We start from the raw sequence: 25,985 nt of genomic DNA, 5'->3' as shown, positions 1-25,985 counted from the left end.
GGCCCCATAAGCACATACACAGATGGATATAAACTGGCCATTAATAAATTTAGGCTTGAAATTAGATGAAGGTTTCTAACCCTCAGAGCAGTGAAGTTCTGGAACAGCCTTCCAAGGGGAGTATTAGGGGGGAAAAAAACTGGCTTCAAGACTGAGCTTGAAAAGTTTATGGAGTGGGTGTATGATGAGACTGCCTACAATGGCATGCAGCTGATTTCCGACTGCTATTAGCAAATTTCTCCAATGGCCAGTGGTGGGACACTAGAGTGGGAGGGCTCTGAGTTATTAGATAATTCTTTCCCAGGTGTCTGGCTGCTGGGTTGTGACTACATGCTCAGGGGCTAACTGATGGCCATATTTGGGGTCAGGAGGGAATTGTCCTCTGGGCAGATTGACAGCAGGGTTTTTGCCTTTCTCTGCAGCCTGGTGGATTATCTGTAACTTGACATCTTTAAATCATTATTTGAGGACTTCAGTAACTCAGCCAGAGGTGATGAGTCTATTACAGGAATAGGTGAGTCAGGTTCTGGGACCTGCGATGTGCGGGAGGTCAGACTAGATGATCATGATGGTTCCTTCTGACCTTAAAGTCTATGCCACCGATTCTGCTTGCCTTACTTACGCAGTGTGTAGGTGTTACAAAGAGAGGTAATGGCTAAGAAAGATAAGCCACCTGAGTGATCGTAACTGGGGCTATTCCTGAGAGGTACTAGTGAGAGGATTGGACCCTGAGGCCCTGATTTGTCAATTGACGACACAGGGGTGCACTGCTGCACCTGCATGGAACTCCATAGACTCCAGTCCACCCGCACACTGTCAGCTGCAGGGTCAGGGCTGTAATTTGGGTAGCAGCTTTCATTCAAACTGCATCCCCCAAACCTCGACGGGATTAAATGCTGTTTAATGGCAGCGGAGGAAGACGCACACAAAGGCAAGGGTGGGAGGAGATGGTTTCAGATGGATTTTTTTTTTCTAGGTAGAGTAGTTTTTTTTCTGGTTCACTTCAGTCTCCTGGCTTGCAAGTCAAGTGGCCACAGTGACTGAGCAGCTGGAAGTTAGTCACTGGAATCTTGTGTCCCCAGTGACTCACTTACAGAGACAACAGCTGTTTATTCCAGCATGGTATAAGTGAAGGGATTGGCCCCACTTGTGGGTGATGGAGAAGGGGTGGGAGGTATGTTAGACAGCTTGTGTTCATGGAATGCTTGGCCATGCAGAACACCTGGGTATGATTCTCTGCGCAGCTCTCTTGTTCCTTGGGCCGGCAGGACCCTGTGTCACGCAACACGTACCCTTCTGGCTGTTTAACGGTTGTTGATTGACATTAAGGGCTATCACATCAGTGGGTGGCTAAAAGCTGCTGACTATGAGTGTGAAGATGTCTCAGCTACAGAAGGTTTGGGAAAAGAAAGAAAATAGCTGCAAATTGGAGACTGGGCCATGAGTAACGTGGGCACTGCAGCTTTGATAAGACAATGCACCTCTTAGCAACCCAGCTGATTTTAATTTTTTGGGGGGGTTGGGGGCTGGCTCTGCAATCCATAACACACGCACACTGAAGGCCAGGAGGTGACACTCCTTTTTGACCTGGTTGGTTTTGTGCATCAGTCTTATTTCACACCCTTTTCATCTAAGGCTCCACTTGTGCAGAGGCATTGCTTTCCCTCTGCCAGCTAGCTCGCCAGAACCAAGCAAGCTCCGCGTCCTAAAATATGGAAACTGAGCATGTCACCGGTGCAAACAACGTCAGGGTTGTGTGACTCTGAATTGCACCTGAAAATGAGTGAGCATTTTCTTTTCATGTTAGGGCAATAGGTCCACCCTAGTACCAGAGAAAGGAAAGCCTTGACTCTTGGGAAACGGGATTATTTTTCATGGCTGAGCCTCCCCTCCCATTTGGAAAGGGCATTAACTTAGATGTCTTACATAGCGTGAAAGTGGCTTGTTTCTACCCCAACATCGATGTAACTGTGATGGTTGCAGCTATGCCAGCTTAAGCTGTGTTCTGGTCAGATCCCCTGCACTAAGCAGGGTGGCTTGTGGGCATACCTCACTGGTGCAGGTCCTTATGGGGGTTCTCTCTCTGGGTCTGTAATGAACCACTGGCCCCACACTGAGATGCCAGCATTAGCAGTCTGGGCCAGCTTGTTTGCTGTCTCATTCTAAACAGCCTCATGCTTGCCCTTTGGTTTGGCTCACGTTCCAAGCTGGTCTTTTGTTGAACTAAAATTGCCCATCCTTACAGATGGAGCAGTTAGTCCTCTGCTTCCCTCCCTAGTATGTTGGTGTAGTGTGCACTTGCGTTCCACCCAAGGTGACTGTACTGTTGTGTGTCCCACCTATGCAGTTGCTAGTGAACTCTATAAATATCTTCTCAAGACACAACCATGCTGCTGTGTCTTTCCTGAAGTGGAACACTTCAGGACCCCCCCTCTTCCCCTTTGTTTGGAAAGTTCCTGTCTTACAGACAAAGGAGGCTGGTAAATGATTAGTGGAATCCAACCATTAATGAATACTTGTAAGCACTCTGCTTCCAATAGAGTAGGGGTCCACCCCAGGGAACAGCGTGGCCTTCACTTCCCCACAGCGACTTGTGTGTGTTGTAAACAACATCTGAAAGTGCATCTGTCGTAGCTTAATGGTGTACCAGAGCCAGACCCTGATCCAAGAAAGACAAAGCCATTTTCAATTGACAATCCATGTTTCATTGGAGAATGTCTTTAGGCTGCACAACCCCTGGTCAGGAAGAGGTGACACAGATGTTTGGGAAGTGGAAAACCTTTCCTTCATCACCTGATTGGGACACACAGCCAGGGTATGTGATACCCTGGGAGGAGATAGAGGCATGTGCAAAGGAAAACCACCCCTACTCCTGTTAATGTGACTTGACTTCCCCTTAATATGCTAGATAGCCCCTTTGATGTTCCTTGATTCCTCTTTGTGCTGTGCCCATTACCCCTGCATTCCCAAGGTCTTTCTACTGCTATTAAACCTGGATGATTTTGTTGTAAAATCCTTCTAGAACCTATGGGGACCAAGCCTGCAACTCCCCTACCTAGGGCTTGCTCAGGTCAGGGTGGGCTTTCTGTTCTTTAGAGCTCTTGCCCAGCTAGTGCTCGTGATAGCTGAAAAAGCCCCGCTGGGGTTTTCCCTGGGGAAGAAAGACACGGCAGGCATGCAGGGTTTTCAGTGAAAGACAATACACCCAGGTTTATTAACTCGGGAGTCATGTGATAAGCAGAAACTCACACGAACGGGACAGTTTCCCCATGCTCAAAACAGATCTTTCTGTCTCTTCAGAAGCTCCCTCAGCTGCTCGATCTGCACCATCACGCTGCTCTTGGATGTGCCCCCCGGCGTGGTGTACTGCTCCACGCTGTTGGCGTAGTCCCACACTTGAGACACGTCGGTGCCAAACAGGGGGCTGGGGAGGCAAAACGAGGCTGTGTGTCAGTGAAGAGCTCCACCCTGGGGTCTGTCCCACAGGCTGAACGGATTTCGCTTTGCAAGCCGGCTACGCCATGCTCCAATAACTGCCTGGGTTATGGAGCCCACTCCCACTGAAGTCAAGGGCAAAATTCCCAAGGCCTCCTCCTGCCCTGCCTTGCACCTTGTGTTATCAGTTACGCCTGCACACAGTGAGTGCTACCCGATCAGAAGGGCAGTGTTATACACCTGCTCTGCAGATGCCAGTGACAAGGTAGGGGCAAGACTGGAGAGCCAGGCCTTCAGTTTTTAGAGCTGGTCACATGAGTTAGCACTGTAGAGTGTCTAAATCTGCAAGACATTTAAGCCCATCGGTACCTAAATATCTTTGAGGCTAACTCCCGTTGAAGGATCTGGGACCTAGGGCCGGATCCAAATCCTACTATAGTCAGTGGAGAGACTCATCAATCCACCCTGCTTCAGGGAATCCACTGCATAGTCACACACCATCAGTTACAGAAGCTGACATTAACATCAATGAAAAGTTTGACAAATAAAATCACTTTCTAGTTACTCCATGGAAAAGTGGATAGTGCTTTGGTGAGAACTGCTGCAGAGTCTGTTCCCCTCCCCAGCTAAGCACACATCTCCCTATCCATGCCTGGCTCCAGTTTAAAGGCACCTCCCCATGGGTAAGGGGGTGCCCCCCTCGTCACACAGGCATTGTTTTAGGGCCCACTGTCCAAATGTAAACCTCAATAGCATCATGGTAATTCAGCCCAGAAGGGCTTGAGATTGAGTTGTGCCCAGGTGAGATGTTGTTGTGGGAGTTGTACAACAAGGGGACAAGTGTTGAGGACCCTAGCAAATGGCCTTTGAAAGCTAAGTTAAGGAATACAAACCTAATGCTCTTCATGTCCGCCACACTGAGCTGATTAATGGAGATGCCCTTTGTCTCGGCTAGGTGGACAGCCTTTCCGGACACAGCATGGGCTTGTCTGAATGGCATCTGCAGTTAGGAGTACAAACAACAAAAGTGAGCAAGCGACTATGGTCCAGGACCAAAGACTGTGTGAACACTTAAGTGACTGTGGCCCTTGTTTTACAAGGTGATGCAACAGTCCCAGTGGTGTCAGAGACGGGTTTTCTGGGATACAGGGTGTGCATGTTATGCAGGGAAACACTATCTGCAAAGTGTCTGACAGGCCATGATGCAACAGTTACACTACTGGGGATACATTCAAAAGGGCTGTCAGTCCTGCTGGCTCAGGGCACAAACTGAGCACCAGCTGGAGATCCAACATGACATAACTAGGTGCGTCACAAGGAAAGGAGAGAGTGACCCCTTTCTCGGATGTATCCAGCTGTTGACACAAAATGGAATAACTTAACATTATTCCTACTGTGCATTGATGTCAAGGGATGTTGTCCAGAGGAGAATTGGAGGGATAGCTCAGTGGTTTGAGCATTGGCCTGCTAAACCCAGGGTTGTCAGTTCAATCCTTGAGGGGGCCATTTAGGGATCTGGGGCAAAAATTGGGGATTGGTCCTGCTTTGAGCAGGGGGTTGGACTTTGACCTCCTGAGGTCCCTTCCAACCCTGATATTCTATGATTCTATGAGCCCAATCATCTTTGCACTCTCAAGCCGAGACACCCCTGCCATGAGTGTCTGCGGCTTCGAAACCCTCTATCACGCTTTCCATTAGAATTTCCTCAATACTTACTCCTTTACGAACCAAGTAGAGGGCTAAGTCAGTAGCCAGCATGTCAGGGCTCAAAGCTTTCTCCATGTTCTCCTTATGGATCTGCAGAAGGGAGGACCACAAGCAGAAAATCAACAGCTACTAACAGGTCACTGAAGAGTCCTCACACAAGAGATTTCAAGATCACAAGGAGAGGCCTGGCTTTTGAAAGGCCTCATTGTAAAACACAACCCACCAGATGAAGACATTTACTCCCTGCCTTTCGTTTTACTACAGCGGATGATCCAGATCCTGTATTTTAAACTACTGGGAGGCACAAAGGCTTCAGCTACGAGACCCTCCCCTCTATACAACCCCCCATTCGAGGGGTCTGCATATGAGAACATCAGGGAGATAAGTTTCAACTTGTGGGCCCAATTCGGATCTCACTTTTTACCAGCGAGACTCTTGACTTGGATGGAGTTACTCCAGATTTACACAGCGGTGCTCAAGCGCAGAATCAGACCCAAAACACAGTAGTAAAAAGTTAGTCTTACCTGGAGAGTGGAAATGACTCCAGTTGCCACCGGTAGCACAGAACTCAGAGTATCAATAACATCGAACACGGCTTCCTTGTCTTCCTATTTGTTAACAAAAATAAAAACCCAGTCAGCCTAGTGCAGTGGACAAAGCAGAAAGCAGCAGCAGCCTGGTGAATGGATGCAATGTCCGTGCTGACCAAACACATTTGGTCTCCATACACGAGTGGGAATAATCACACTTGGAGGAACTGCCAGCCCATGGAGCTTTGGGCATGATGACAGCCTTCTTTCCCTGTGCAGTCTCGTGCCCAGCTGAGGCGGACACTCTAACAATAGCAATTCAGCCCAGCCAATGGGAATTCAGCAGGGGGCTGACTACACTGTAGATTGTTCTTAAATGAACCTTTGTGCTAGTGAAAGGTGCCAGACTGCCAGCCCAAGAGAGCTAAGGCCTGTATCAAACACAGAGCATCAGCGCAAGCTTTCTCCATGCAGCTCTCTGCCACGTGCTCTGGAGTGGTTATTGCTAGGGGCACAGGAGTAGCTCATTCCCCACACCCACTCAGCTCTTGGCTGGAGACACCCACCCTGTTTGTGATGCAGAAACTTTCCAGATAGCAACTGGACGGCAACCTCACCAGCTCCCTTAATGTAGCTCAGCTAACAGTTATCAGAGGATAGAGACCCTTGATCGCAGTCACTCTGGGCCAGATTTGAACCAGAAAATCTGGCAATAAAGCTATGTCCTATTATCAGCCCTCCAAGCCATCCAGAACCTTACCAGATCCGCAACTGGTGTAAATGGGCATAGCTGCATTGAAACCAATATACTGGATTGACACTAGCTGAGGATCTAGCTCTGTAGCCTTAAAATTCTCAGTTGTCTCTTGTTCCATATCCAATCATTAGGACTGGAGCGACTCAAATACAAACTGCAGTCTTTAAACCCCCCTCATCTCTGAATACGTAACAGCCACGTACCAAGCAGGTCATGTGCCGTGTGTAGGTATTAATGGATTTTGGAGGGAGTGTGTTCTGTTGTGTCTATGCAGAGAAATGGAATGAGAATGAGGGTTTACCTGCAAGTCCTTGTTGTAGGTGCTTGGGAGTCCTTTGAGAATCATCATCATTCCAGAACACTGCAGAGAAGGGGAAGTTTATGGTACTTGGATTAAAACAAGAAGAGCAAGGAATTTTAAACCCTTTCACTCAGCAGAGCTACAAAACCAAGGCTGCATCCTCTGGCCAGAGTTTGGTACACCAGACATTGCTCATTTAAAGCCTGATCCAGGGCCCATTGAAGTCAGTGGGAAGACTCTCATGGACTTCACTGGGAATAGGATCAGCCCTTTATTTGCCAGATTTTTTTTTTTAAACCTTAACCAAAGCAAACACCTACTGGCAGACCAGCCCCCCCACCCCAAATGGACCATTCTCAGAGTTCCACTACAGTTATAGGATTCTGTAGGTGGTTATCAAATGTATAGCAGACATGTACCTTCTTATGCCTGTTGCACACAGTTGATGGACCTTCCTCCACTGGCAAGACTTGGCCTCTTGGTGGTGTTACTTGTAATACTTGGTGGCCACCTTGTGCAATTGCTTCAAGTAGTGCTGTGTGTTTTCTAAGGGTTTTGCTGCTGGTCACCCATGTTGTCCTGTTTGACCGATCTAACTCCCATCGGTGCCAAGTTGTGGTATGTAGCTGGGATACAGCCCGGCAGGTGCGCTTTGCCTGGTGTCTGTAGCCTTGTGGTACAATCTTTCCTAGGGATTATATTCTACTTTGTCTAGTAGCATGCTCGGAGGGTTGGCAGGTGTAATGACTAACAACACTGTGCATGTACACAGCATCTTCCAACAGAAGATCAAAATACAGTGCAACAGTGGGGACACCCTATTATCTCCTGGTGACCGTTGAGGAAACAGATATATGGGGAAGTTAGGGCCTAATTGTTAAAGTGGCCTCTGACTTTGGGTGCCCCAAACTCTGGCACACCTTTGATCTTAGTTTTCACCCTCTGTTCCTACTGACGTGAGCTGGAATTGTGGGTGGTCAGCACCTCTGAGCCATCAGGCCCGAGGCGTCTCATGCTCCAAACACAAGCCAAGCCAATCTTTTCAGCTCTAGCCTCTGACTTGCCCAGTGGCTCCCCCAGATTCAGGAAGAGAACCAGAGTATGACAGGTGGGATTTAAGCTTCTCTCCCAGCTACACTAACTGGGGATAAAGACTATAGCAACGAGAACCCTAGTGCTCCGACATCTCCTCCCCTTGCAGACTCACCCTTCCAAATACACGTCCAGCCTTGCTGCGGATCAGCTCCAGACTGTCTGGATTCTTCTTCTGAGGCATCAAGCTACTCCCTGTGCTGAAAACAAAACACTGAGCACATTAGACTGGTGAGGTCCCTTTCTGTAGGGAGAGGAAGATGGGAAAGAGTTCATGGGGACTCTGAACACTGTACTACAGCAGACCCCTGGGGGCCCAGGGAAGCTACACCTGCCATTACCATGTACAGTCTAACTGCATGTGGCAGGAGATACCTGGTGCTCTCCAGCGTTCATGATGAACAGTGGGGCTAATTTCCTCTTGACGCACCCAGTACGGGCAGGGGTTCCCAAACTGTGGAAAGTGGATTTCAGGAATTTTCCAGAAAATGTCAGGACTATTAAACCCATTGCACCACCCCATGTCAGCTCTGGCATGTTAGCAGGGGGTCTGGCACGGGGCGAGGGGGGGGAAAAACGGCTCCTTGCCCCGCTCGCTAGTCCTTTGCGGCCCCCAATCCCACACTTTGGGAAATGCTGCATTGGGATGTTAAAGGAGACTAGGGCAACTCAGAGTAAGATACCATGCTGGGGTCACTGGGTGGAATCCAGCACACAGAGCCGCAGTTGAAGGAAATGCCAGTTCCTTTACATGGCCTTAGACACATGGGGCCACACGAATCCCTGCAAACTCCGTTGACTTCAGTGGGGTTACACCAAGGCTGAATTTGATCCTTTGTGGACTGGAGCTGCGTGCTATTGCTCTGCAGCCTCCTCTGCTTAGTTCGCTTACACAACAAGCCAGGAGTGGAGTCTGCCACTTTGACACTGTGGTAGCTCCATTTTAATGGAACGAGGCTGGATTTAAGCCAGCACAGCTGAGAGCAGAATCAGAGCCCCTGCACGTTAAAGTGCTGCTGGGGTAGTGTGATTCTGTGTCTAATGAAGACTTTAAATAAGATGCAAAATATCTCATTTCTCTGGGTCTCTCAGATCCCCGGTATGTGCTATTTCTCCCCTAACACAGCCTACATGTGCCAGATTGTTTCATGGCAAGAGGGCAGGGATGCCTGCAGGTATATTTGCCATGCATCTTATCTACAGCTACCATGCATCCCTGCTCCTGAGCCAGTATCAAAGCTCCTCTGGGTTTAGCTCCATCTAGATGGAAAGATCTTAGCTGTCTTATTCAACAGCTATGTATGTATATTGAAGGGAGCCCAGTCCCCTAAGGGTGTGGTCTTTCTTATACCAGAATATACTAACAAACTGTGGCTTGGTAACTCTGTCAGAGTGAGAAATGAGACTAGTAACAGGAAATCTGGAAGGATTGCAAAACAAGTCTGTTTAAGGAAAGGCCCTTTTTATGGGAACTCCCAGCATAGGAGGTTTTTTATTCCTGGCTTCTCATTTACAGCCTGATTCCACAAGTGTTTACTCAGGCAAAATGCCCAGTGAGTATGACAGAAGATTCATCAGAGTAGGGCTACAGGATCTGGCCTTTACAGGGATCAGAGTCAAAATATTTTTTAGTAATATGTATGCTTATAAAGCTCCTACCATCTGACACTCTAGTATTCATTTTCATTATATTTCTGTGAAGCAGGGAAGTCCCCCTTTGCCATACCCATCTTACAGGCAGGCAAACTGAGGCAAAGAGGCAGAGTGATTTTTCCCAGTGGCACTGGCAAGGAGGGAGTAAAATCCACAGCCCCTCTCCTAGCAGCAATTTGTTCCAAAATGGAAATAGTCACACAAGTAACCAGGTCTCCCTGCGTCTAAAGGAAAAATCCGGTTAACAGGGAATATTTGTCTGGGTGCAGAAGTGAATGATGAGACTGCTCAAACACATGCTGTTACTGGGCACCTGACAGGATTTTGCAAGCAGGAAGCTCCACATTGGAGTACATTTTAATTTTCTCTCTTCACACCTGATCGAGAAGCCAGTCCCAGCTCAGTGCCAAGCCTGTCATTAGGATATGGCAAATATATATAGTGCCCATCCCTGCCTCCCCAAACCACCCAACCCTATGCTGTGGTGACAGGGGCAGGACACATGCAGCTCTGCAGTGCTAGTGATACTAGTGGGTTGAAAAGAGGGTGCAGAAAAACAGGTGCTGGAAGCATGCTCCGTTGGGCTGGGGAGATGACATCTGAAGTCCAAGTATGTGACTGCCAGCCCACCAAGACCCCCTCTGTCCTAGCAGCCCACTCTGAGGAAAGCTAGACTCATCTCCCCCCTGATCCCAGTGCAGGGTGCGAGCAATGCCGATTTATAGCAACTGGCTTGATTGAGGTTTTGGGGTCTTTTCCCTCCACGATCCCCTGTTTTCAAACCTTTTTTAATACAAATTCATATTCATTCACAATTCCTTTGATTTTGAATGTGGGAAATGGGTTGTGGGGGGACGGGACTGCGATAAGCCCTAGAGCGTTACCTGTAGGCATCAGACAGGGTCACAAAGCCAAATTCCTTTGTACTATAGATGATGAGATCTTCAGCCATCTTGCTTAGGTGAATCATTAACAAGGAGGCAAAGAAGAGAAACTCCACTGTAGAGAAGGATGACAGTAAAGAGCATATGAAGGTCTTATTTTGGCTGCCATTTTGCTAGTCAAAGTTGTAATTTAGCTGCAGGAAAATTCAGGCTGTGAACAGCCATAAGTGTGACGTAGGAGCCAAAGACTCATTGATGTCAATGGGACTCAGGTTCCTAAGTCACTGAGGCACCTTCAAAGCTTTTGCCTGAGATCTATTAGATTTGTGGAAGGTCCATCACTTGGGTTGTTGCACAAAGCCCTGATAGTTTGAAACTAATGGTGACTCCATCTCCTTAGCACATGGCATTGGGAGTTTCCTGACCATGAGGGACTGAACTCCTCTTGAGGGGCAATATCCTCAGCATAGCTAGATAGGCATAGCACTGGAGTAAAGCGCTCTGCAGATTTACGCTAGCTGAGGATCCGGACCCCAGGGTCCCAACTTCTGCAGCTTTGGGTCACAAATATAACACCAGCTATTCATATGTAGTATTTATTGCCAGGTTAAGAGCTCAATCTTCCCCACCAGGAAGTGTGGGTGTGCAGGGGTGAGCGGGGGCAGGAAATACCACATCTGAGATTTTCTCCCTCTTGATAAATTTACTGGGAAGAATCTCAGAGAAGCAGGTTACTGGTGAGCATTCAGGGAGAGGGAAAAAAGAAAAGAAAAGGAGCGATAAAGTTGCACCTACCCACGAAGTCTCGCTCACTAGTTGCATCCATGCTGTTCAGGCTGATGGAAGCAAAGTCAAGTTCTGCAATTTAAAAAAAACAAAAAAAACAAAACCACACACACAAAGTCAAACCACTGGCTACTTTTTGAGCTCTGAAGCCCTGCTTCACCAGGCTACCCAAGTATGTACTTAAACTTTAAGCAGGAGTAGTGCCGTTGCTACTCACCTGTTTAACATTCATCACCACTCTTAAGCGTGTGCTTAATCAGGGCCTTAATTATTAGCCATAGACTTTCAAGGGAACGGTAGCTGATCAGCTCTGCTACTGTGTTCCTCTTGCAGGCACCAGAGCATCAAATATTTGTAATCTCATCTCACTTCAGAGAGCATTTTTATCACAAGAGCAGGACTATGACCCCTAAGCAAAGCACATTGCAGTTGATGGGAGTCTTCCCATTGATTTCAGTGGGCTTTGGACCAAGCCTTCTAGTGCCAGTTATTTTCCAAGCAGCATGGCAAGATATTGCAACATATCTAGACAGTGGAGTTGGAATACCTGGTTTAATGGCTATCTATCACAGATGGCTCCAGAGTACTCCATTTCCAACCAGAGTCTGCTCCAGTGACCCACAAAACTCAGGGATGTACTGCCTCGTCTTTCATGGATGGTTTTGAATTTAACAAGGCCTCTGGGGTCTACTGCTGTCACAGTGCATGGATCAGCATCTTTCTACCTGTGCTTCATCTTAGGCAGACGCAAAGAGGAGTATTCCCTGCCAGTGGCTGCTGTAGCAAAATGCCCCACTACCAGGGCTTCTCTTAAGCATGCTAGAGAAAGTGTTGGGGGCAGGGAACTAGCTATCTGTCCCCTGCTACTGTGGGGGAGAAGGAGAAAGCATAGCAAGAGGAAGTTGGGTGAAGACCCTCTATAGCAGGGGTGGGCAAACTATGGCCTGCAGGCTAGATCCAGCCGTTTTAATCTGGCCCTCGAGCTCCTGCTGGGGAGTGGGGTCTGGGGCTTGCCCTGCTCCAATGTGCCAGTCGGGGAGCAGAGTTGGGGGCCACTCTGTGCGGCTCCTGGAAGCAGCGGAATGTCCCTGCTCTGGCTCCTATGTGTAGGGGCAGCCAGGGAGCTCCACACGCTGCCCCTGCCCCAAATGAGGTCCCCACAGCTCCCATTGGCTGGGAACCGCCTGGCCATGCCTCTGCATAGGAGCCGGAGAGGGGACATGCTGCTACTTCTAGGAGCTGCTTGAGGTAAGTGCCGTCCGCAGCCTGTGCCCCAAGCCAGCCTGCCCCCCAACCCCCTGTCCCAGCCCTGATCCCCCCTCCTGCCCTCTGAACCCCTCGGTCCCAGCCTAGAACACCCTCCTGCACCCCAAACTCCTCATCCCCAACCCCTGTCCTGTTTCCTCAATGTACATTAAATGCATTTGGCTGATGGGAGCTTTATTCCCCTACCAGCCTCATGAAAAGGGTGTAGTACCTACAAAAGTCAGCGTTTTGCTTAACTGATCTAGTCTATGATACAGCAGTCAATCTGTTACCATCCCCAGACTTGGGTCACTCACTCAGTTCTGTGAATGGAAAGACAATTTACCTTTACGCAGAAACTCTCGATCGATACCCAGTGGGTTGCCAGCTACAGCACCGCTGCAAGGTAGAAAGAAACCTCATGCATGACACACTGCACTTACACTCACAAACTTGCAGCAGCGTCCACAACACAAACCCAGTTACAGATAGCGGCGAGGGAAGCCAGTCTTAAGACTGGTGATACCTGGGCAGCGTAGTTGAAAAAGCAGCCATCACGCACCGTATGTGGGCAGCTGTAGTATGTTTTGTTAGCTCCTGGCCAAAGTCAACCCCCGTGAATAAGGCACGGTTTCTATTTTGAAGTGTTTAGGGCAGGATCCTGTACCCAAGAGAAGAGCCTATAGATCTCTTCTACAAATCCAGACAACCATGTCTCAGATATCTGCCACCCAGGGGGCCTTGGGCTGAAGGTACATTACACCTGACAAGCACTAGCAGTCCGAGTGCTCTCAGTCCATGTTCGCTCAGGTAGGCTAACAACAGTGGATCCCTCCAAAGTTGACAGAGCCTTAGATGATGCATGCCAATGATTAGGGTAGTCAGAAGGAATGTATCAAAAGTGAGTGGGTGGGGGGAGCACAAGGTGGTTATAAGCTTTGCCATCTGTGCTATTTATAACTGAGAGCTCCACAACCTCCTCCATCAGCACATACAGCTCACATTGGGCTCACTTAAGTGGAAGGACCCCAACCCTCACATCTGTGTTTTCTCTGTAAGATACACAAGTGTTACCCCCACAAAAAACAAGCAGAAAAACTGAATGCTTTACCTTCCCAACGGCAAAACATTGATCCTTCTCTTCACTTCTCCCAGACGCTCAGAATCGCGGGTGAATGCAACTGCATGACTGGGGGGGGGAAACAAAAGGGAAAAAGATGACTGGTAGGAAAGAAGCTGGTTTCAAATTTTACAACAGCTACATTCTACTTTAGAGAGGAAAGAGTGCCAGGTTGTCAACCCTGGAGACCAGAATCCTGTTCATAAGTGGATCACAGAGCCTGTGATATCACGGGCATGGAGAGCATGGTGCCCAGATACCATGGTGAGGGATGCTTTGTCAGTGATGGAAAGGCCAGCAGCTGTGCAAACTTCCCCATGCTAACCCCTCCAGTGAGCCGTAACTCTGGCCTACAGGGACCACCTCTAAGTGGGAAAAGGGGGCACCTGTCTCCATGGCCCCCCTCAATGATTTTGCACAGAGCAGATTTACTCAAAGTAGACTGTGGGCTCAGAACCCTGGTAAATTAAGTACAGATTAAAATGGGGTGGTTAGGTTGGTCCTATGGTTTTTTGTGGCAGAGCCTATGAGCTACTTTAAGTTTAGTTCCTGAGCTTGGCTGTCTGGTGTTTGTGCAGGGAGAGCTTTGGATTTTATGCACTTAGCCCCTGTGGTTGTTCTCTGAAGCCACTCACAGCCAAGGAAGAGCATTAAGGAAGGTTAACTCAGCACAGGGCTCCTAGTAGTGTGAAGTTTGGTGTGCTACCCATCCCAAGTCAGACATCTTGAAAAACAGCAGCTTCTTAGGTTAGCTTTGGGGGCCACTGCAGCATCACCATGTGCTGATGTTACAGTGTGACATGGCTGCACACATAGCCGTCAATAAGCTGGTCCCCAAGGACAAACTGTCACAGCAGATCCTACGGAGGATAGTTACCTGAGTAAAAAGTGGCTCCACCTGATTGGCTGAGCTCTTTGCAGATGAGTATAGCCAGGAAAGATCACATCAGTTTCTCTGCAATAAGAAGAAAGAGGAGGGAGAAAAGGGAGACGGCTGATCTACAGTTCAAAGGAGTCCAGCAAATCAAATCCAACAACCTGCAGATTATGTGCTGGAGGCTCACAATAAGCCAGGAAGCACTGAACACAATAATAATTTAATAAAAGATGCAGTAGCTCAAACAGAAGCTATGGGCTTGATGCAGAAATATCTGGGTGAGGTTCTTTGATCATCTATGTAACACAGGTCAGACTGGATAATCACAATGGTCCCTTCTGGCTTAAATCCATGAACCACACGTCAGAGCCAGGATTAGAACTCAGGAATTCCCAGTCCAGTGCATAGTCCACTAGGCTTTCAAGATGTTTTTGTAACATTATTGGTTTAGAGTAGTGCCAACCCTTTGTTGTACATAGTTATTTATCCTCATATTTGTTAGCTATGAGGAGATCTGTGACATTAAAATATCCTGTAATGAAGTCTATGAGAAATTGTTTGGATCACTGTAGTTTAGTCAGCAGCTAAATTCATTACAGTTTAATAGTTACAATCTGGAAAGGGTGAGCAGTCCCAGCTGCCTCTGTGTGATTTTGCTTTATTAAAATTAAGTTTTAGCCTCTTCAACATGATTTGTTGCCAGGATACATCTGGGATAAGAGGAAGTCTCCATGCAGCAGGCCAGCCATTCCCCGAGAGAAAAGAAGGGGCCAACCCTATTACCTGGACCATCAGCTGCACGCACTTTGCCTGACTGCACATGGGCACTGTACGAGTTGAATGGAAAGAACATCGGTGACTTCAATGGAGTGTTGCTGATTTATGCTAGCTAAGGATCTGGCCCAGAATTTTTAACATCACAGCACACAAGCAGCTTCCCCAAGAGAGGCCACAGCATTTTGTTTCCTAGTGTGGGCTTGGAAAAATAAGGACTTACGCGGCAGCCCGTTCCACCAGAGTCTTGATAAACTGCAACAGGTGAGCAGACAGGACAGAGCAGGAATTTCGCATATAGAGTCTCAAGTCAGTCACAACCTGCAAGAGATCCCCAGTCAGTCAAGATGGAGCATGATGTACATTGTGACCAAACAATACTCACCAGATCATTTGACTTTTGCCAGCTTGGGGAACCGGATAACAAAGTCAATTCCCCCCAACACACACACTTTCAATAGGAAAAACAACTTCAGTGTCTTACGGATGCCATTCAAACAGTTCAGGGCTTTCAATCTAATTCATTATTAAATGGGAGTTTCACTATATTTGAATTTGCTCTCCAGGGGCCTGATCCAAAGCCAATGGGAGTTTTTCCATTAACCTCAATGGTCTTTGGCTCAGGCCCCATCAGTGGTTCTCTTAATAGAGGGTCTGCTCCCTAAAGGGGCTGTAACTCCCACTGATGTTAGGATCAGGTCCCAGTCACTGCAGAAGACAAACACAGAGGGGGAAAATAATCACATCAGCTAATACAAGTATGAAGGGACTCAAAATAGAACATCGAGCGGCCCAAAGCTTAGAGGTTTGGTCCATCTACCTGTCAGAGGCCAAAAGCTCACAGATAAACCCAAGCTTTTTCTAGGAAACCTGTACTCTGTGCTCAAACACACAGGACCAGATCCACTGAAGTGAAGCCATTGGAAAGATCACATTAATTTCAGTGGGTGCTGGATAAGGCCCAGAGAGAGAGAAGTAAAAAACAAAATTATCTAGGGAAACAAAAAGAACTAGAAGGTGGGGGATGGAGAAGGAGTCTGGGAAAAGTTATGGACTGCACATTTTAGTAAATCAGATCTCAACGTCCCTAAGGTCAAGAATATGGCTTGCCAAATGAAATTACTGCAACAGTCAGCAGCGTGGAATAACCTCTGAAGCTCTGAATTGAAAAGGACGAGGAGTCAGTATTGCTGAGTAATGGTGATAAAATGGAATATACTGGGACTATAAAATTAATAAGGACAAAAAAGGTTGCTAGAGGTCAAAGCAGAAGTGTAAAAAACTAACTGCAGGTGTTCGCCTAACCATAGCAACAGCTTCAGTAACTCCCATTTAGTTGCCGGAGTATACGTGTGCGAGCTATAGAGGAGGATCCCCATGACTATGGGCTAGACTTGGGATTCTAAAGTCCCTCAGAAATGGAAACAGAGCATACAGTGCGGTTACACACGGGGGGGGGGGGGCATTTTTGCCCCTCTCTGCACAAACACAACCCCCTGGCTGGGAAAATGCAAGTTTCTCTAAGAGCTATTAGATCCCAGAGTCTTCAACAGAGAGCTAGATGCCTTCCAAAGCAGTGCATATGTATGCCACTCCTTCAGTTTAGTAGCACCTCTAACCTGCTCCAGTGTGCATGAACTGATCACCCTTTAGTGGATGCAGAAGATAGCTGCAGTACTAGTCATAGTCTGGTCTATCTCAGGTTCACCTTCAGCTCAAGTGGTCAGGACTAAGTCCCGAGTTCTGTCCTTGCTTTGGACCACTAAGTTCACGTAGGAATGATGTTCAGTCCAGGTGGAAACCACATAACCTGCCACGGAACTGCTGCAACTTGTTTGAAAGAGTCTTGAAGCGCCTCGGGTTCTTGTTTGCACAGAGCTCCTATTGAGTCCCAAAGGAACGCTGTGCAAGGGTCTGGCTTCAGTGTCTTTGCCAAAAGAAATGGAGTTCAATTTGCGTTCACACCCAATACTATTGCTCAGCAATTGTGCTCATTCTGTCCATCCAGCGCTCATGGGCCACTAGATGAGCTGCGCACCTGCAGTGACTAAGTCCCAAGGGATTGTGTTGTGGATGGCAATTAAGAAAAGGGAAAGGAGATAAAAGGAAATCTGATAGAGGAGGAAAAAAAGCAAGTACTGAATGATAAGAGGCAATTCTTGCCATACTTGATCATTCCGGCTTCGTCCGGTGTGCAACTTCCCAGCTACGTCCCCAATCAGCTCCTGAGGGCAACAGAAGAATTTCCATCAGTGTTAACAGTATTGGAACCATAAGGACTGCAGAGAAAGCAGACCCCACCTCTGCTTAAAAGACAAGGGCTGGATTCACAAACACTGACGCAAACGCTTAACTTTATGCGAGCAAATACACCAAAGCCATACAATTCAGGGCAGTTATTTTGTATTGTGCTAGTACAGTGCTTTGTCCACAATGGGGCCCTGATCAGGGGCCCTACATGCTATTGCAATACAAGTAATCCCCACTGGGGCCTTTAGGTGCCACCAGACTATACATATTCAGTAGTAACTAATAGTATGTTAAGCATGCGGTTAACATTCATAAGTGTCAGTAGGATCAGGGCCCAAGGCTGCTTTGGGCCAGGTCTGGCCAAGTCTCTTCCTAGTAATATTTTGGGACAGCCTCCTCTCACTCTGAATACAAAATAAGATGGAAAAAATATACACCACCGAATGTACAAATAAGAGTTTTGTCATTGCAACATATTTTTAATTCTCTCAACAGGGCTGTAGCCTAAAAAGGAAACTCTTAGATCAAAGTATTTAAGGGGAGAAGACTTATTTTACTACTGCCGGACTGATCAGAGGCATGACCTGGAAGTTATGAGGAAATTAGAGGAACTTCACCTTTAGTCTGCGTTCGTTGGCAGTGTGGATATCCTCATCACTTTTGTTCACCACAAAGGCTCCCCTGGACCATTCTTCAGAAATCTACATCAGCAAAAGACACCAGGCAGTGGTTAATGACGCTTCTTTACTGCACAAAGGTGTTGGAGGCTTGATTCAGTCAGGTTTGTAAAATGTTTTGCGATCCTGAGATCTAGTAATTGGGGCCTCATCCTGATCTCAAACTGGTGCGATCAAATAACTTGACTGAAATCCCTGAATTTACACAATGGTGCACAAGAGATCAAAATGAGGAACTAAAAAGTGCAAAGCATTATTAAGAGACTCTTCCTATCAGATTAGAAATACATTTTAAGTCTCATTAAAATTGCATCAGATCAGTGCCACACCCTCCTTCAGTGTGCAGGAATCTGTTTTTCCATCTCTAGCTACTAACCTTTATGACACAGGAGGTTAAAAATGTACTTGACAAAGTGAGTTGAAAAGTCAACCAGTAATACAAACCACCACCATTTTCATCTGTAAACATGTATAGATTCCCCATTATTCACCGTGTGTAAGCAGCAACAATGGCTTAACAGAGATGCATTCCCCTGGCTTATTGGCTGACTTTTCTCTTCACCCCTATACAATATGGTGAATTAATTCAGACAGGCAGATACATGAGCATCCTGTGTGTCAGCTCAAAGAGAACATTCCCAATTTCTACTGAAACAATTCCTGAGTACTGCTTGCTCTGGGAAGGGGGTTTGCACTGAATGCACCTCAGCAGGGTGTCCCAGCTTCTATAATGGCCATTAATAACATTTGCAGAAGACTTTCAGAACCCACATTCCTGCCACATTACCTGGGGTCATGGGCTACCAGCCAACATTTATTATATTAAGCACAGGGTTCTGTTTCTTCTAGGTCTAAGCAAATCTTAAACAGATGCCACTGAGGCTGTTGATCTTAAATATGGGACTGTCTCTACACACGGGCTCTTATCTTTCACACACAATGCTAGCCATTCACAGATGAGGAGAAATGAGGGTTGAGAAATTAAGTGAGTTTTCTGAAGGCCACAAGAGCAAGCCAATGTCAGACAACATTAGAACTAGAGTTCCTGGGTCCCTGGCCTGGGTTCATGCCATTACACTGTGTTACTCTTCAGGATTCCAGGGATCAATTGTTCTAAATATATCCAAGTAGTCCCAAGACCTACACTGTCATTTCTCCAAAAACAAAAGTGGTGCAGGCATGCTACAGAAGTCAGTAAAACAAAAACCCTTCCTCTTTTTGAAGTGAAGAGCAAATAAAGGATAGAGTCATGACCAAGAGTTGCCTCTTTGGGAAATCATTCCTCTTTGTAATACCTTCAGATATTGTGATGCTATGCTATCGACAAACGACAAATCTTTCAGAGTCAGAAATGGCAGGGGCATGGAGTGGGATTACACATTTGTTGTGCTTGATTAAGTGTTTCTGCTTGCAGGAACAGAGACACTAAAATGGGAAATCTCCACCAGGCAACTGTTTGGGGGCATGGAGCACCCTAAGCACAACGTGGGCTAGAGTGCGTACAACTGAATGGGAAGCAGAGATAAGCCAAGGGTCAGGACAGATGCTGGATCCCCAACTTCATAATCAAAGACACCATCTCTCTTCAGGGAAGCATGTAATGTACCCACTTTTAAATAATGGGACTTAAACATGGGCTTAAATGTTTTCTTGAATCAGGACTAAGAAAGATTACAATGCAGACTACCTGAAAAGAGGAAGATCAACAGCCAAGTAGCAGTGGTTAAAGCTTCAAGTCAGGCTGGGTACCTGTGGCAATGACTGACAACCTTTTACCACAGTCTGTGCTCAAGCAAATACATACCTTTTCTAATCCACTCAGCATCTTCTCCAAATCACCCTTGGTTAGAATCCCAGACTTCTCCAAAGCCTTGGCATAAGCCATGCTTCCTCGGATGTCAACTTCCGACAACCGCTGGTCGGAAGCCATGGAAGAGTTGAGAGTCTCCATGATGGGATCAATGCCTCCTACGAATCTTCCTCCCCAAAGTTTATCCCCCTGTGGAAAAGGAAGTTTTTAAAAAAAAAAATGCAGCTTAAAAGGACATACTGATAAATCTGAAAGAACCTTCACAGAAACACTCTTTGGGATGAGTATTAATTCTGTGGGACAGCATCCCTGAATCTACCAGAATAGAAGGAACAAACTGAGACCTGGTGTAGGTGAGTACAACTCTGTCAATTAATTTGGCCAGTTACACTAACTTCCATTGAAGTCAACAGGCCAACTTTGGCGGTAATGTCAAAGGTGCTGTAAGCTAGTTTACGCTGCTGTAACCTGTGCAGAGAGAAGCTAGGACAAAAAGGGAGCAAGGAGGCCCTGCTTTAAACTTGTACATTGAAACCCTCCTGTCCACAGCTTCTCCCGTTACATCTCTCTCCCCCAGACCCTTATCATGAGTCCGTCTCCCTTAGGCATGCTTACCAGTTTGTAATCACCTACAAAAAAACTTGACTACAGTTCGGCGGCTGGTGTGCTAAGGTCACGGCTTACCATGCTGCCCATTGTTTCCCTGTGTTCCCCCCTCCATCTCTCTGTAGCCACCTGTTGTCTCTTGTCTTGTATTTAGATTGTAAACTTCTTGGGAAAGGGGTTATCTTTTTGTTCTGTGTTGACATGTAGCACAGTGGGGTCCTAGGCACTACCACAATGCAAATAATTATACATCACTTCTGAATCTCAGTGAATGGGAACTGCCAGTATTCATCTAAGAGCAGAATGTGGCCCATGCTCAGATAATAAGCAAGACAGCTTTTGAGTCATCATAAGAGCACAGATTAGAAAAAGGCTGACGTAATATTCAGAATGCCAGGACTCTTGCATGCTGTTCCAGAGATGGGCAGTTTGTCATTAGTGTCTAGCTACTGAGCCGTTACTGCTGGATCGTGGGCTAACCAATTGTACTTTGCCCCCAAACAAAAGTATAGCATTTTTATGGCCTAATTTTTCAAAGCAAGTAAAAGGGCATGTGACACACAATCAGCATTGACTCTCTTTTAAAGCAGTTGAAAGCAACTGACATCCTTTTAGAGCAAAATAATTGGTCAGCAAAGGACATAGCAAAGACTAGCACTTTTCCACTGTTTTGAACAGAGAATGATACATTCGTTATAAAGAATAAAAAGCAGGGGAGGGGTTTTAATTGAGAGGGTACTGTGGGCAGATACAAGTTACCTCAATTAAAAGCACTTATGAAATTATGAAGTATTTTAAGTTCAGATTGTGCCGAAGTCTCTCCTCACTTATCCTGGTGTGTATCAGGAATAACTTCATTTACTTCAGTGGAGTTACACCAGGATAAAAACAGTGTAAGAGGCATGAGAATCAAGCCTGCTGTGGGTTAAGTTTTAGGGACAGGTTTTGGTCTGTTAAATGCAGTTACTCCAGATTTACAGAGTAACTCAAATGGGTCAATTTACCCTGGTGTAAATCCATTGCATGAATTTGACATTGGAGTGTGGCATTACGATATTCTTTCTGGGCACCCTTCTGAAGTGAATACACTTTAAGCCACTCAAATGCATAAACCTGAGTGTGACCTATTTCACCATGCATTTGTACAATGGCATTGCTTCATTAGCAAACAGAAACATGTCACTTGGTCCCATGTCACTTGTTTACACAGATGGACACATCCCTGAAGTCCTTACACAGGCACAACTCCCACTGACGTCAAATGGGATGTCTGCTTGTGTAAAAACGCCATGGTTTGGCCTAACAGATTCAAAAAGAAAATTTCCAAAGCAGATATTAGCAAACGGAGAGGAGCAATTGGGAAGCATTTACAGGAAGTACCTGTAGCAGGGTTTAAGTTGTTAAATGGATACTTTTGCCCATCTAATGTATTTCCCCTTCTACAGGCAATGAATCACAGCCACCTTCTCTGGCAGAGGACTGGACAGGTTAATCAGTGTCACTATTTCATCAGCTGGCGGCGTCATTGTTAAGCAAGTCTTTCCCCAAGGACTGTTTCCACATATCTACCAACCCCAATGAACAAAGATTGTTCATGGGGCCTATCTCACAGTCCCTATGGGGGCAATACACTTAGTGAAATCCTGAGGCGTTTTGCCCCCAGGACTGTAGAATTAGGGCCTATAGTTGGAGATTTAAAAAAAAATTATTTTCAGGGCAGCTTTGTCAATACAGCCCTTTTTAGTTCTAAATTTTGTCAGTCTAATTCTGCACGGCCTCAGCTACACTACCACCTACATGTTGCCATCATATTGATTTCCTCTACTGTTTCAAGTGAATGGCATTTTGCCTGTCAAACCAATAAAATTACCCAGCCTGATCTCTGCAAAACTTTAGATATGATTTTTCCTCATCAATTCTGTACTAAGGACAAGTGAAGGGGGCTGAAATCTGGAGATCGACACCTGAACATAGCAGCATTGGGACTGGGGAATGGGCAAAGTCATATCTACGCCATTTGTTTCAGGTTCTCCCCATATTAATTCAGGTATAAGCAGAATATTGAGGTAACTGAACCTTTACTGCAAGTGATTAAAAAAAAAAAAAAAGTCTAGCTGTGAACATGCAAACAGTTTCTCTCATCTTTTAGAGGTCACAGAATTTCATAATATATTTTGTACAGGCTTCTCCCCTAGTCAAAATTTGCTACCTTTGGCCCAGCAATGGAAACAGCCAGGCTCGCAAATTTTTGACAGGTGCGGGACGCTTATTAGAATATCGACAGCAACTGTGTGCAATAGCGGATAAGGCCAAGAAGACTGCGAGAGCAATTTCTGAAACTGGAAAGCCGGAGCCGCTATGGGAGCGGGTCGGATTTTGCTAACTGGGGCAAGCGCTGACAATGGAGCCTTTGCCTCGAGAAGCGGCTCGGGCCAGCGACTCGACAAGTGGGTGTCCAAAGAGCGACGGCCCCCTACAAAAACTGCCTTCGTCGTGGGAAGAAACCCGCCAGTAAATGGAGGGCTGCAATATTTTTTTGATGCCAACTCCCTCCAAAAGAGAGGTCTGGAGCAGCTCCCCTGACAGGGGCACTGACAATCAGGTGGCAGCTCCTGATGATACAGCCAAGCTCACACTCACCTCGGATGCCATGACGGAGGAGTTTTGCCCTTCTCGCCTCTGCAAACCTCAGCAACTTGGGCAACCTGCAAGACAAGAAGACACCGGTTCCTCCGTGCAGCGGGCAGCGCTGGGGTCTGCCGCTCCTGCCTGGAGGTTGCCCTCCGCTATTTACTCGCAGCCAGGACCGAGAAACGCAGGCGATCCCCCTGCCGCAGCGGGGCCCGGTTACACGCGGCGGAAGGCCATTGCCGCCCCAGGGCCAGATCCGCGGGGCCCCCGAAACGCCTCTCTGCTGCTCACCTGCTTTGCTGCCAAGCCCCCCACGCCGCTCGCCTCTCCAGCCCCGGCCCGGCCGCTTTTACAGCCCACCCGGGCTCCACGCCCCCCGCGGGGCGGGGCGGAACCCAGCCCGGAAAGGCCCCGGAGGTTCCCTCCCCTCCCCGCCCGGCTGTTCCCTTCTCCGTCCGCCTCCAGGGCTAGCTCTGGCTACCGCGGCAGCCTCTTGCCTTGCTCGTAAGGGACAGAGCTCGGCAGAGGGGGTGAGAGCGGTGCTCGGCGCTGACCCCGAGTCTATCTCATTTGTTGGGAGACTATTTGGGGGGGGGGGGGCTATGGGGTACGGGTAGAGTGACCAGATAGCAGGTGTGAAAAAATCAGAACAGGGGATGGGGGGGTCATAGGCACCTATATAAGAAAAAGTCCTGAATATCAAGACTTTATCGGGACATCTGGTCACCCCAGGTGCAGGGGAGAGACTTTCCCCTTATGTATGTTGGGGGAAACACCCTCCCAGGGCGCTGATTGTAAGGCATATGATTCCTTATGGAGAGCAACACAAGGGTTTCCTAACCCAGTGTGTCAGTGACAAGGTGGGTGAGGTATCTTTTATTGGAACAGCTTCTGTGAGAGAGACAAGCTTTTGAGCTTCCCCAGAAGCAGAGCTCCGGGTGGCTGGGAAGCTCGCCTCTCTGATAAACAGAAGTTGGTCTGATGAGTGATGCTTAGTGAGCTGTAGCTCACGAAAGCTCATGCTCAAATAAATTGGTTAGTCTCTAAGGTGCCACAAGTCCTCCTTTTCTTCTTGTCTCTTTACTGTGCTGGAACCACCAGGGCTGCAATACCACTGCTCATTTCAATGCCAGACATTTGACATCTCTGCTCATTATTTAATAGTCGATTAAAATCTTCTGCATTTAAAAAAAATTGCACAAGCTGGAGACATACCCCTGCAAACTGCATTCAATTCTATACCTGTTACGGGTAGGGATCAATCCGGAACTGTCTGGTCTGTCTATTGGTCTAACAAGGATGGTGGGATTGATATGGGATTTAATAGGTCTTTTCCATCTCTGTGTTTAGAATTCCATTAATCCCATTTGCTGCGGATATTGCAGGAATAGTTACAAGGTTCCAAGTCTTGCTGATTACCTGGAATTATTCTTGATGAATGGCTCTTTTTAGCTTTTTCACTTTTTTAGGAGAGCTGAGGCACAACTGAACGGTCCTCGGATGCTAAACTGTGCAACCTGAAATACCAGTGCTTCTGCTGGCATGGACCTTTATAAATATGCAATGGGATCCTGGATGCCAACTTTTAAATTTTGCTTTGTGATCTGCATTTTCAAAACTGAGGTTGAGGACTTCAGTCACTCATTTCAGAGCAGGGGGAAGCCAAGGAAATCACCCTCCCCCACCCCCCAATCTATTACTTGGCTTTAAATATTAAATAATGCAGCAGCCAAGGGGGGTGCTTTCTTCTCCTTCCCTCTCCAGACAGTCAAATGTGTTCTCTTTTTTTTTAATTCCGTTTCTTTTGCTTTCTGTTTCATTCTTTTAATCTTTTACTTGAGACTTTTTTTATGATTTGCATTGTGTGTTAGTTACATTACAATGCAATATTTATTTCAATCTGCAGGGTCAAGACTTTGGAGAGACTCTAGAAATGGCACAAATTAATCCTTAGGGAAATTAGCCATCAGATCCTCAGCAGATTATTCAGATTATGTTTTTTCTCATCTATTTCCTTGTTATTATGTTCTTTCTCCTTTCCATTTCCTCTATGCACATTTAGGATCTCTCTCTTTCCTTTATTGGTCCTTTCCTGTTGTCTGGCCTCTCCTTCCATTCATCCCCTCTTGTTTCTATCCCACTATTTACTCCCCTTTTCCAGTTCCCTTCTTTCCCCCTCTCCTTTCCTCTCCTCCTCCTCTCACTTTGGGGAGTTGTTTTCCTTATTTTGGGCCTGGGGGTGGGGGGCAGGTGTTGTGTTGGCAAAACAGCCAGTACAGAGTTTCCTTATGACAAGATGAGTCATGTAAAGAAGGCACCTTTTGTGTGCCCACACGTGTTGCACTGCCCCGACACCGGCTATGTAGAATGTATACAACCCTTGCAAGGATAGTCCGATGCATCCGATGAAGTGAGCTGTAGCTCAAGAAAGCTTATGCTCAAATAAATTTGTTAGTCTCTAAGGTGCCACAAGTCCTCCTTTTCTTTTTGCAAGGATAGTGTCTCCCTGTAGGAAGGTGATGTGGGAAAGGACTTTCCCAAAGTGAAAGGTGGACTGGTGATCACCCCCCATATATGGCAACCAGGTACTGGTTATCCATTGACTTAATACTATATGTTTTCCATGAGTTATCAAGTGACTGGACCTGCTCCCACTTAAGTTAATACCAAAACTCCATTGACTTCAGATGGATCAGGACTGAGGCCAAATTGTAAATCACTTGAGTATTATCCACCATCTGCATTCTAACTGAATTTATTTTATGTTCTTTTTTCTCTTACATGCCTCAGCACAAAACCCAGGTGATCTAGTTTTGCAAGTAAAGTGCCTTTGGTGGATGTTATCAAACA

At 46.8% G+C, this 25,985-nt stretch overlaps 1 protein-coding gene and 1 long non-coding RNA gene across 2 annotated transcripts in view; one reads left to right on the top strand and one right to left on the bottom strand.

The window, feature by feature from the left end:
- LOC122463217 overlaps positions 1-23,073 on the top strand; it is a 32,689-nt gene extending 9,616 nt beyond the window's left edge. Inside the window, exons 2-4 of the long non-coding RNA XR_006286379.1 lie at positions 17,907-18,192; positions 19,503-20,251; positions 21,950-23,073. This is a non-coding gene — a long non-coding RNA (uncharacterized LOC122463217). The remainder of the gene's footprint in view (positions 1-17,906; positions 18,193-19,502; positions 20,252-21,949) is intronic.
- ASL (argininosuccinate lyase) lies at positions 3,184-23,563 on the bottom strand. Its single transcript, XM_037880692.2, has 17 exons — positions 23,427-23,563; positions 23,145-23,209; positions 19,893-20,087; positions 18,029-18,112; positions 17,330-17,386; positions 15,385-15,482; positions 14,388-14,465; positions 13,502-13,579; positions 12,737-12,789; positions 11,155-11,217; positions 10,360-10,474; positions 7,938-8,022; positions 6,731-6,790; positions 5,667-5,750; positions 5,152-5,232; positions 4,329-4,435; positions 3,184-3,424 (listed from the first exon to the last, which is right to left on the bottom strand). Exons 2-17 carry the CDS (start codon positions 23,154-23,156, stop codon positions 3,274-3,276), a joined length of 1,401 nt encoding a protein of 466 aa, XP_037736620.1. The 5' UTR covers positions 23,157-23,209; positions 23,427-23,563; the 3' UTR covers positions 3,184-3,273.
- Positions 23,564-25,985: the final 2,422 nt, after the last annotated feature.

The sequence above is a fragment of the Chelonia mydas genome, chromosome 17 (assembly GCF_015237465.2).
Source record: "Chelonia mydas isolate rCheMyd1 chromosome 17, rCheMyd1.pri.v2, whole genome shotgun sequence".
NCBI lineage: Eukaryota > Metazoa > Chordata > Testudines > Cheloniidae > Chelonia > Chelonia mydas.
Note: the sequence above shows the minus strand (reverse complement) of the source record. Positions and strands in the feature narration are given on the sequence as shown.

What these genes read in the sequence shown, in the direction of transcription:
- ASL (XM_037880692.2), bottom strand. An exon ending in CCTACAACAAGGACTTGCAG is followed by an intron (nt 5,751 to 6,730) that starts GTAAACCCTCAT and finishes GTTAACAAATAG; the next exon opens with GAAGACAAGGAAGCCGTGTT. An exon ending in GCGGACATGAAGAGCATTAG is followed by an intron (nt 3,425 to 4,328) that starts GTTTGTATTCCT and finishes TTGCCTCCCCAG; the next exon opens with CCCCCTGTTTGGCACCGACG.